General features: G+C 40.9%; 1 protein-coding gene and 1 pseudogene across 2 annotated transcripts; both read left to right on the top strand.

Annotated features, from left to right (window-relative positions):
- The first annotated feature begins 736 nt into the window (after window positions 1-736).
- On the top strand, window positions 737-7,905 carry LOC149044872 (uncharacterized). Of its 2 annotated transcripts, none has more exons than XM_089207988.1 (2): window positions 737-962; window positions 6,750-7,905. In XM_089207988.1, exons 1-2 carry the CDS (start codon window positions 893-895, stop codon window positions 7,208-7,210), a joined length of 531 nt encoding a protein of 176 aa, XP_089064114.1. In that variant the 5' UTR covers window positions 737-892; the 3' UTR covers window positions 7,211-7,905. The 2 variants fall into 2 exon arrangements, with proteins under 2 accessions (XP_089064114.1, XP_089064115.1); XM_089207989.1 differs by lacking the exon at window positions 737-962 and adding an exon at window positions 3,925-4,142.
- A 1,274-nt stretch (window positions 7,906-9,179) lies between these two features.
- LOC149044871 (uncharacterized) lies at window positions 9,180-10,262 on the top strand (annotated as a pseudogene).
- The last annotated feature ends 1,648 nt before the right edge of the window (window positions 10,263-11,910 follow it).

Here is an 11,910-nt window from a genome sequence, read left to right as displayed (position 1 = left end):
AAAAAGTCTGGGTTGAACGGCGAAAAAAACATTCAAAACAGTTCTAAAAGGTGAAAGCAGCAGATTTCTTTATCATAAATGAAATTCAATAATTAAATCCTCGCAAGATCGACAAGACCAGTGTGACTAGAAGTTGATTAAACATACAAACAATCCATGACTATGCAAGAGAGGAAAAATTTTATAAACGATCGAACGAGTAGGCATACATAAAGCATGCACTATTCCCGCCCTCGCGGGTCACGTGCGACTCACACCAGCGTCAATTGCTACGTCTCTCTATGGTTTTCGCCATCTCTTACAAAAGAGAGAGAAAAAATTACGAGAAACTAGTGAGCAAGTCATAAACCGTTCTTTGCCATAATTATCTTCGTTCAAGAAAGTTAAGTGGTGATCATAATGATGTGCTAACTCCGGTCGGCCGAGGATAAGGTCACATCAAGCAAAGACTGTGCAGCCCGCGCGGGGTGATTGGAGTGATTGAAGCATTTTTTTCGCTCTTACCTAGATCCTGGTATCCTCTGAACAGAATTGTAGATTGTAACAGAATTGTAATCAGGAGAGCATAAGCTGATAGTCTCTTGATCGTTTATTCACTGCTTTGCTATAAAGCCTTGGATAAGGTACTTTAGAAAGAAAACTTCAGTAGTTCTCCAGCCTTGCTTTTAGGCGGTATTGAGTTTCTTGAATGCCCTTCGACATTTTTTGGAAACTTAATCGTTTTGTCTCAATATGCAAGGAATGTAATTTTCTGTCAATCATTGTAAGTGGTTAGTTGCGTCAGTGGATTAAACTGTATTTTGGTGCGGCTTGAAATAAGGACTCGTTCAGGCAGAGTTACGGCGCAGACCGAGGATCGAAAAGGCCACCCAAGTCGCCCACTAACTTTAAGATGAAATCCATTTTCATTTTCCTGTCCGTTTTAAATCTTAGCTTGTTGGCCCCAAAGAGGAGTACTGCAGGTTTGTCAACTCATTTTGTCTTGATCGGGGCGAAAGTTTTAAAATGAGACGTATTTTAATTGTAAGAAGTATGTTTATATCAATCGATCGTTGTTTCTGACACGGTGAGGTCTGTGCTATCCCGCGTAAGTACAAAACAACCGTCAAAGCGTGGAAAATCTAGCTTGGCAAAATTTGAATTAGGCCAATCAAGGTAGCTAAAATCATTTCTGTTAGGCAATCAGTAAATAGCGAACCATCTCGCCAGGTTTCTCCGAATCCTCGACTCGAGTGGTGTGCATGTGGGCGTATAGATCTGACGCAACTTCGAAAGCTCTTTAATTTAGCAAAAGATTTATAAATTTCGAGTAAGAAAGAGTAAAAACTGGAAAGAAAACTGTCCAAACATTGAAAGTTGAAAATGACAAGTTAAAAGAGAAGCTTGAAGAGATTTCAAATGAGTTAAAGAAAGTGCAAGAAGCGTAAAGGAACAACAAGATGGCGGTCATATTGAAATTACATAAGATACAAGTGTGCCAACCTCCCATGTACGAAGTGGAGAGCACGGCGAGCTCTATCAGCAAATCGAAATCAAGGTTTCTGCCATCGAGAAAAAGCTCAAAGGCTTATCTTCCGACATCGAAAGTCTGTCTTCTTCAATCGATCAAGCCTTGGATGAGGTACTTTAGAAAGGTAACTTGGGCGGTTTTCAGTTTCTTGGATGCCCCTCGACATGTTTTGGAAACTTAATCGATTTGTCTCAATATGCATGAAATGTAGTTTTCTGTCGATTATTGTGAGCGGTTAGTTGCGTCAGTTGATCAAACTATATTTTCGTGCGGCTTGAAATAAGGACTCATTCCAGAAGAGTTACAGCGCAGACCGCGGATCAAAGAGGCCAACCAAGTCGCCCACTAACTTTAAGATGAAATCCATCTTCATTTTCCTGTCCGTTTTAAATTTTAGCTTGTTAGCCCCAAAGAGGAGTGCTGTAGGTTTGTCAACTCATTTTGTCCTTATCAGGACAATCAAGGTCGACAAAATCATTTCTGCCTGGCAATCAGTAAATAGCGTACCATCTCGTCAGGTTTCTCCGAATCTTCGACTCGAGTGGTGTGCATGTGTCCGTATGGATCGGACGCAACTTCGAAAGCTCTTTAATTGAACACAAAGATATATAAATTTCGAGTAAGAAATAGTGGAAATGCGAAAGGAAACTGTCAAAACATTGAAAGTTGAAAATGACAAGTTAAAAGAGAAGCTTGAAGAGATTTCAAATGAGTTAAAGAAAGTGCAAGAAGCGTGAAGGAACAACAAGATGGCCGCCATGTTGAAATTACATAAAATACAAATCTGTCAACCTCCCATGTACGAAGTGGAGAGCACGGCGAGTTAATAATAATAATAATAACTTTATTTATAAAGCGCTCGTATACTCTGCTCAAGGCGCTTTACAATCATACAGAATCATACATTATTAATAAAAATTTCCAAATTTGCAACCATATCCTACTGTATGATACTTAAACATAGCTAAAATTCACAATGATTAAAAAAGAAAATTGAATCTAAAGCGATATATATAGATCTATAAAATGATGGTCTGTTGTTAATATATTTACTAAACAGGAACGTCTCAAGTGCTCTTTTAAAAATCGTGATGGTATTAAACTTCCGAATCTCATAGGGTATTAAGTTCCATTCTCTTGGCGTATGAAAAGCGAATGCTGTTTCCGTAGGTGTTAGTGTACGATCTAGGTTGCATTAAAAGTTCATTACTGACAGACCTAGATAATCTAGTAGGAGAAAGATAATGTAGTAACTGAGCTAAATAGCTAGGCGATGTCCCACTCAGTGATTTATACACTAAAAACAGAATCAGTAAATCGAAATCAAAGTTTCTGCCATCGAGAATAAGCTCAAAGGCTTATCTACCGACAGCGAAAGTCTATCTTCTTCAATCGATCAAGCCTTGGGTAATGTACATTAGAAAGACAACTTAGGTAATTCTCGCCAGAGATAAGCTGACAGACATGTGAGCGAGACCCTTGCTTTAAGGCGGTAGTGAGTTTCTTGGATGCCTTGAAAGTATTGTTTTAGGCGGTAACCTTATCTCGGATTTACGCGATCGCTTTTCGCCATTTTGCATTCTTGACTTTTCTAGTAAACTGCTTGATGTGAAGAGACCTAAAAACAATAAGTTCGTGACTCAGCCGCATGACGAGCTTTTCTCAAGAAAAACATTCTCACCAGGGGAGCGTAAAATGATCCATAGGCTTGTCAAAGTAAAGCGAGAGGACTCAATTAGCAAATGAAATAGAGGTGTTTGGCTTCGAACGTTAACAATCAAAATGTAGACAGGCGCGAAGATCCGCGCGGCTTGCGCGTTAGGAGTGCCACGTGAATTTAGGACTCTTTCGCACAATTTTCTCTTTGGAAACAACTTCGCATTCATGGCATGAACGGCAATTTTCATAATTGCAGAATGTTTCAGCGACAAGAACGGCTCAGCTAAGCCGTAGTGTGTCATTAACTAGCTAACTAGGATAGCCTGGTTATAGTGCGTGACATGACTATCAGGTAACAGTTGTTGTATCCGGCATGTTCTGTCCGTGATCTACAGATTTATTGGCTTGTGACACAAAGAGCGGTTATCTGTTCTGTCACAGTACACACACAATACCAAAATCAAATTGTGCCAGCTAACTAATATTTTACTCTGATCAGACCTAAGTCAGCATGGAAGCCGGTGAGCCGCACGGTAAGGACCTTGTCCTCTGGGACAGTATCGCTTTCAGGAGAGCATGAGCTGATAGTCTCTTGATCGTTTAATCACTGCTTCGCTATGAAGCCTTGGATAAGATACTTTACAAGGAAAACTTCAGTAGTTCTCGACCCTTGCTCTTGGGCGGTATTGAGTTTCTTGGATGCCCTTCGACATTTTTTGGAAACTTAATCGTTTTGTCTCAATATGCAAGGACTGTAATTTTCTGTCAATCATTGCGAGAGGTTAGTTGCGTCAATGGATTAAACTATATTTTCGTGCGGCTTGAAATAAGGACTCTTTCAAGCAGAGTTACAGTGCAGACCGAGGATCGAAAAGGCCACCCAAGTCGCGTACTAATTTGAAGATGAAATCCATTTTCATTTTCCTGTTTGTTTTAAATCTTACTTTGTTGACTGTAAAGAGGAGTGCTGCAGGTTTGTGAACTCATTTTCTTTTTATCGGGGCGAAAGTTTTAAAATGAGACGAATTTTAATTGTAAATGGTATATTTATATCAATCGATCGGTGTTTCTGAGGTGGCGCAATTGTCATCTCGCTTAAGTACAAAACAACCGTCAAAGCGTGGAAAATCTTATCGTTGCAAAGTTTGGATGAGTCCAATCGAAGTAGGTAAAAAAATCCCTGTCAGGCAATCAGTAAGTAGCGCACCATCTCGCCAGGTTTCTCCGAGTCGTCGACTTATCAGCCCTTGCCTTGGGAGGAGAAAAATTTCCAAGTGTTGGGGAAATCGCGGACTCAGGGCATGTATTAATGTTAATTGCATGTATTGGGAGGAAACCTGTCGTCATTTCGGCTGATTTTGTGGAAGAGGTCGCAGAAATATCTTCCAAGACTTAAAAACCGCGATGTTGAAGGCAAGAATGAATGAGTTAAAAGGAACGAAATTTCATGACATCCTTCCGCTGATGCTGAAGCGACAAAATTTCACTTCAAGAGCGAGGAACTAAATTAAATCCATGACAACCTTCCGTTGATACAGAAGCGACAAAATTTCACTTCAAGAGCGAGGAACTGAATTAAATTCATGACAACCTCCCACTTATGCTGAAGCGACAAATTTTCGCTTCAAGAGCGATGACGGCAAAAAGTCAATAAACTTATAGCAAAGATTTTACCACGCAAGAGCCCATTGCCTGGAGGCCTCCATACCAATTGTACCCTTGAGTCAACCCTGTCTCACATCTTTTGATTTTTAGAACTGAGACATGGGGGGGGGGGGGGGGGGGGTCTTTTATTTCCCGCGAAAACACGCTTTCGTCCGCACATAAATTATGTGTACCACATAAATTTGCGACAAAGTTCACATTATCTTTATGATTACTCCAACTTTAAAATTTTCCCTTGATTTACGATACAGTCTAATCTCTTTGGCCATTACAGACATCGAAGGATAGAACGAAGAATTCGTTTTAAAAAGGCCACCACGATGACGTCACCAAATTTAAGGGTGTCTATTAGGAAGGGGGGTGTGATAGAGGATTTTAGGGAGGATCACATGATTTTCGGGGGGGGGACATAAGGGGTATCAGTCATTGCTAACAGAGTATAAAAGGGAGACAATAGAAAATTAACTGCCTATGGGGGGGTGGGAGGGGGGAGGGAGGATCGTATGAATATCACAAAACCTTAAGGGAGATCAGATAAATTTCGTGACACATTTAAAATCGTGCACCATCCCCTCCCCTACTCCCAGGCGATGAATAGGGAGCGGTCCCTAATAAACAGGCTACATATATTCCGATTTATCATAAAGTTCGGATACAACGCGTGCTGTCATTCGTTGAAAGAGCGTGCTCATGAGAGTATAGAGCATAGAGCTGAGCTAAATTTGTCACGCCATCTGCAAAATGTCCGACCTTTTCCGGGACCTCTCTCTTTGCTTTTGCGATAATTGAAAGTGAAATTTCGGATCAAGCGAGCTGGCAAGTAGGAACAGAAGAACCAAACAAAGGTTTGTAAACATGCCAGGCGCCGTAATTTACGTTCTTTATAACGTGAGCAGAGACAAAAATCCTAAAAGTAGAAACGAAATAGACAGTCCGAGTCTCAAAGGTTTCACGCTTAGTTAAATTGCAAGCTTACGTGCGGTAATAAAAATCAAACACAGCTAACACTCGCATATTATATAAAATTTCGTGTTCAAAAACAAAAAGGAACAAAACAGGAGTGTTTTAAAATATAGCCGAACTGGCATAATTGTTAAAATTCATACTAATCATGACTTGTCAGAAAGACCGCGATCATGCTGAGGTCCATCGCGGCTGACTCATCATGGCGATCTCCAGTCATCGCAGTAAAGCACGCCTAAGAAATTACATCGGCCGCTCTTCGAGTGAACAACTAAGAGCTCGCTCTGACATCCTTTCCGATGCGTTGATTGGAAGGCCACATCAGTCACTGCAGCCGAGTTTAACGGCTTTGTCATCCCGAGCAATCTTCATGTTCCGGTAAATTTCGGCTGTCGTTGATTCATAACACACTTGCCTTTAACAGTTTGTTTTCTTGTTCTCATGTGAAAAAACTTGCGTGTTTTTATGAGCCACAATTCGGCTGGATTTCACTGAACATTTCACTTTCAGATTCTTTTTTAGAGACTACAAAACTTCAGGCAAAAGTGTTAAATTCGACCTGCCGGATTATTTCAGTTTGTGAACTATTGCAGAATGTGAAATTTGATGGTTTTTGAACTTTGGTGGTTTGACGTCTTTGGCAGCTGTAGTGTTGTTCAGCAAATCAGATTATTTGAACCATTCTAACTGGGATTTTGACGGATTCTCTATTATAAAACAAGTAGAGAAACCTTGACTGTGCTGTGCTCTGTTTTAAAGCACTCAGGAAGCGGCCAGAGCACTCAAGAAGTGGGTAGAAACACTCGATTACGGTTGGGCTCCTGACTACGTCTCGTCTTTTTCCCTACACTTCTTTCGTGCTCTAGCCGATTCTTGCGTGGTCTACAACAGAACAGAGCACAGTCAAGACTTCTCTATTTGTTAATTAGTTTCGTTTTTGTTTACTCTACAGATCAATGGGAAAAGCAGAATACCTCACCAGTGTGCTTTGGCGCAAAGGACGGTCAGTTTGGCAGGTTCTATGTTAAAAGTGATTATAAAAAGCTGGCTGCTGTGAGGTTGGTTCATCTCTACGGATACGTTTCCTGTGACACACGACAATTCTCTTATTGGTCTTACTGGGGCTGTGGCTTGTACCGCGAGGGACTGGGCAAGATTAATGTTGTCATAACAAACTCAGACAATCAAGTTCTTTTGCCACTAAGCGAGTTCATCGTAAATGATGGTGCTAAATGGTCCAAGATTCCTGGATATGACTCACTTTCCACAGAGTTAGTGCTGCCGTTTTTCAGCCCCTCCCACGTCGGCTACCACCAAGAGTTACGAGTGTGGTATGGCGAGGATCTAATGAATGCTGGCGAGGGAGACAATGGAGGCACCGCTTGCGTTGATGTATATGCAATTTTCGTCTGAGCTTTCACTGAGCAGCAAATAGTCGTAACAAAACTTTTCATGGCTTTTTAAGTGATGGAATCATAAACTAGAAAGGTGCTTACTTTGATATCAAGTTTATCACTGTCCTGCTTTTGGGACCAGTCCTTATTTACCGCCGGGGAGAAGGGGAGGGGAGGAGGGGAGGGGGGGCTAAGGGATTTGATTGTTGTCGGGATCACATAGTTTCAATGGGAAATGAAGGGGGGGGGGGATAATTCCTCGGTAACAGAGTATAAAGAGATGATTATAAAAAATTGGGTGTTCCCTTTTTTCCATTCATCCACTGTCCCCTCCAGCCTCCCCTCTTCCCTCCTTTAGGAGCCTGGCTACGCAGGTTACGATTTCTAATTGGGTCTATTGTTCGTAGAAATAATCCGAAACCTCCCCTCTCCCAGGGCGATGAATAACGACTGGTCTCCAAGGAAAACAATTTCATTGGTTAAAAACTATAAATACAAGTGTAATGCATTTAACCCCCTGGTTGTGCTCTTGATCAAATGTAGTTTCCTGTTATCATGTGCTCCGGAAAATTGTAATTTGTCAGATTGCTTTTAAATGAGGGGTGTACCTTAAAAGTTAAAACCGCGTTTCAAGGGCAAATACATGCAATGTCAGCTTTATGTTATGTAACAAAAGCATTTTTCACAAGCAAAATAAAAGAGTAACTGCTTTCCGATCGAGTGAAGTTTCTTTCTCTCCAGGCCTAGGGATTCACGTTGGGGATTCATCTTCTCCTCTTCAATCTAAATGCGTGTAAAATGTAACAAAATCGTAAAAGCAGCTAAATTTGAAGTCAAAAAAGGCGCTTAAAAAACAAGTTAAAACGGATCACAAATTCGAAATTATTTTCAAATCTGCAAGCGCATAGGCTGTTGCGCGCCTATATTTTTTGAACCCTCAGCTGGGTATGGGTAACTGGCTTCCAATTTCTACAGTGTTACCATTGAATCATGCATAAGGTCATGAGAATAAAGAAAATGATCACCAATTTAAGAAGCTCCTGATTGCCAAAAAAATTCTCCTTCCTAATACCAAAGGAAATGTGAAGAGATTATGACTACTAATGCATGGTTTAAGAGGTTAATTTATGCGAAGTTGGTATGGCAACTAAGTTAGTTGGCGGGGGTTGCTTACGTACTGACATTCCATCGAAACGAGCAGTCGATTAGTACACAATGCATAAAAGAAAGGAAATTGATACGAATGTGTTAACTGTTTGAAAGTCTTTTTACAATTAGTTGCAAAGAGGGTATTTCAACTAAGGAAATCGACGTACTTTACCCTCCAAATGGTGAGGATTGATCAAAATTTGTAACAACTGCTCAACGCTTGAATGATTTTACCACATTTTCAATGGCTTCCCTACGGTTTGTTTACTTTTGCGTTTCCTTTTCAAATCGTGTCTTATCGGCCGGTCATAAATCTGGTAAGGTAAGGAAATCGGGCAAGAGTAGAAGTCGAAGCAGAGGAGCCAGTAGCAGCTCTTCGAGAAAAGGTGGAAAGAAAGGTGGCATAAAGTCTCGATCGCCGTCCCCTTTGAAAACAAAGCGCGATGTGGATCTGTTGAGTCCTGATGCAATGGTTAATGGTTACTATATTGCACACAATGCCCTGCAGTTCCTGAGATTTGGAAATTGGAAAAGCGGAAGTGCAAATAACTTTTTCAGGAGGTGACTATGCAGACACGAAAGACAAGTTTACTTTGTATGAACCACGGGACATTGACGGATTGGATTTTTCCTGTTTTTGCTAATGGCAAAAAACAGCTTTTATTTCTGTTTCCATAACTACGAATATGGCTTTCACATTCATTTCTTAACCATGCATATGATTTTTATACATTCACAAGCATTAGTTGATCACTTCACGGGTTTATTATGAACCAACGTAATGACCAGCTTCCAATTGGCTCATTAGCTCAGTTGATAGAGCACTGCACCAGGGGGTCATGGGTTCAAATCCCGTATATGGAGGGACACTTATTGACAAAAAAGATTCGAGGGGGCGCTTAATAGCGAGGGGCGCTTATTGGGACGAGGGTGCCAGATTGAATCTTTATGGTATTTGCTCTCTATGGCCGAAATTTCGTCTTCCTTGTCCGATTAGGGATGTGTGTATTGGAGTGGGCTTTGCGAAAAAAAATTAGAGAATTTTCCTGGGACGAAGGAAAGGTTACACTGTCCGCTTTTCAATTCTCCCTAATTAAAAGATAAACCGTTTTCTTATGCAATTTTGACTTGCAATTGCATTTGGAAAACAATACTAAGAACTGGGTTGAAGATTTCACTTTCTTTTTATTGGCATAGGGTTTTCACAGCTTCGTTGGGTTGATTAGATTTTTGGTGATCTTCTTCCCTGAATGGTATTACTACGATTGTCTTTTTATTAGAATAACAAACATGTTTTATTAACATGAGGAACAAATTTCTGTTTACTTTACAGATAGATGGCAAAAGTAGAATACCGCGCCGGTGTGTTTTGGCGCAAAGAACACACAGTTTGGAAGATTCAATGTTCAAACTGCTACTAAAAATCTGGCCGCTGTGAAGTTGGTTCATCTCTACGGGTAGGTGTCCTGTGACACACGACATGTCTCCTATTGGTCTTACTGGGGCTGTGGCTTGTACGGCTGGGAACGGGGCAAGGTCAATGTTGTTATAACGACCTCAACAAATCAAGTTCTTTTGCCACCACGCGAGTTCATCGTATCTGATCGTTCTAAATGGTCCAAGGTTCCTGGATATGATTCACTCTCCTCAGAGTTAGTGCTGTCGTTTTTCAGCCCCCCTAGCGTCGAACTCAACCAAGATTTGCGGGTGTGGTATGGCGAGGATCTGATGGATGCTACCGAGGGACAAAATGGAGGCACCGTTTGCGTTGATGTATATGCAATTTTCGTCTGAGCTTTCACTAATTAAGCAGGAAGTAGTCGTTACAAAACTTTTCATGGCTTTTTAAGTAATGGAATCATAAAGTAGGAAAGTACTTAGTTTTGATATCAAGGTTATCACCTTTCTGTTTTTGGGACCAGTCCTTATCTACCGCCGGGGGGGGGGCGGGGGGAAGGGACGGGGGAGGGAGGAGGGGAGGAATAGAGGGATTTGATTGTAGATTGGATCACATACTTTCCAGGGGAAACGAAGGGGGGATAAATCATCTGTAACAGAATTACAGAAAATTGGGAGTTCTCTTTACTCCATTCGTCCACTATCCCCTCCCCTCTTCCCTCCTTTAGGAGCCTGGCAGGTTACGATTTCTAATAGAGTCTATTGGTCTTAGAAATAATTCGAAACCTTCCCCATCTCTCCCCCCCTCCCCCCTCTCCCCACCCTTGGGGCGATGAATAATGACGGGTCCTTAAGGAAAATAAATTTATTAGTTACCAACTATAAATGCAAGTGTGAGTAAGACTGGTCAGGCATCTAACTCATTAGTTCTGCTCTTAATTACATGTAGTTTCCAGTTGTCATGTGCTCCGGAAAATTGTAATCTATCAGAGAGCTTTCACACGAGGGGTGCACCTTAAAAAAGTTGATAATAGAAATAAAAAAGTAAAAACCACGTTTCTAAGGCAGATACATGTTTGGTCAGCTTTATGTTATGTAGCAAAAGCATTTTTCACGAGGAAAATAAAAGAGGAACTGCTTCCCGATCGAGTCAAGTTTCTTTTTTTCCAAGCCTAGGGATTCATCTTCTCCTCGAGCCTCTAAATGCGTGTAAAATGTGGCAAATTGACGGAAAAGATTGAAAAGGAAGAACAATTACATATCACGTTAATTGATTACGAAAGGGATGGCTTATCAGCTAAAGGGAGAACAAAACTTGAATGATATTTCTATGTTTCTCGTGAGTTCAACTTCATTTCTAAGATACCTCTATTTTTGAAGCGAGCTGAGATGAACTTAAGCTCTGCACGGTTTAGTTCATATGTTTTGCCTTCTGCATAATCTTTTCCGAGATCTGTGTGTGAGTAACGCCAACCGAACGAATCCACCAGAAGCAAAACGCTCTAAACTCGCTCCGGACGCTCTGATCACCCTCAAAACTCCACGTACATCACAGGCGATGTTGTTACTTGACGCTTGTGTTCCTCATTCCAGGGTCACGTGTAATGAAATGGAATTAAAGAATGCCAATTTCACCCTTAAGCTTTGCTGAGAGTCTTTGGATGAGACTTTATTCGGATATCGCGGTTCCCAAACCGTTAAAGCTTTCAAATTACGGTTTAAATTACTATCACTCGGGGTAAATGACCGCTGATTGATCTGTATGACATTATATAGAACGCCAGGACTGTCTTAGTCAATTTGCTTTATTATATGCAGTGCAGTTCCCATTATATGCAGAGCTTTTTTATTAGATGCGGTACTCCTCTCACTATATGTGCTATTTATGATGTTATAAGCTGTGCTTTTGTCGTTATATGCAGTACGTTTGTCGTTCTATGCTGTGGTTTTGCTACCATATGTGGTGCTTATAACAATGTTTGTAGTGATTTTTCCATTATACCTACATTTTGTCGTTCTATAAGCACTGTTTTGTCATTATATAGGGTAGTTTACGCATTATATGGTGTACAAACGATATTACCTGGTGTACATTTCGCTTTACTTGCTGTCCTTTCTTCGTTATATCGAACCGCTGTTATTATCTACCCACAATGCAAAGTACGCGTGTCG

The sequence above is a fragment of the Pocillopora damicornis genome, chromosome 5 (assembly GCF_964200805.1).
Source record: "Pocillopora damicornis chromosome 5, jaPocDami1.2, whole genome shotgun sequence".
NCBI classification, from domain to species: Eukaryota; Metazoa; Cnidaria; class Anthozoa; order Scleractinia; family Pocilloporidae; genus Pocillopora; species Pocillopora damicornis.
Note: the sequence above shows the minus strand (reverse complement) of the source record. Positions and strands in the feature narration are given on the sequence as shown.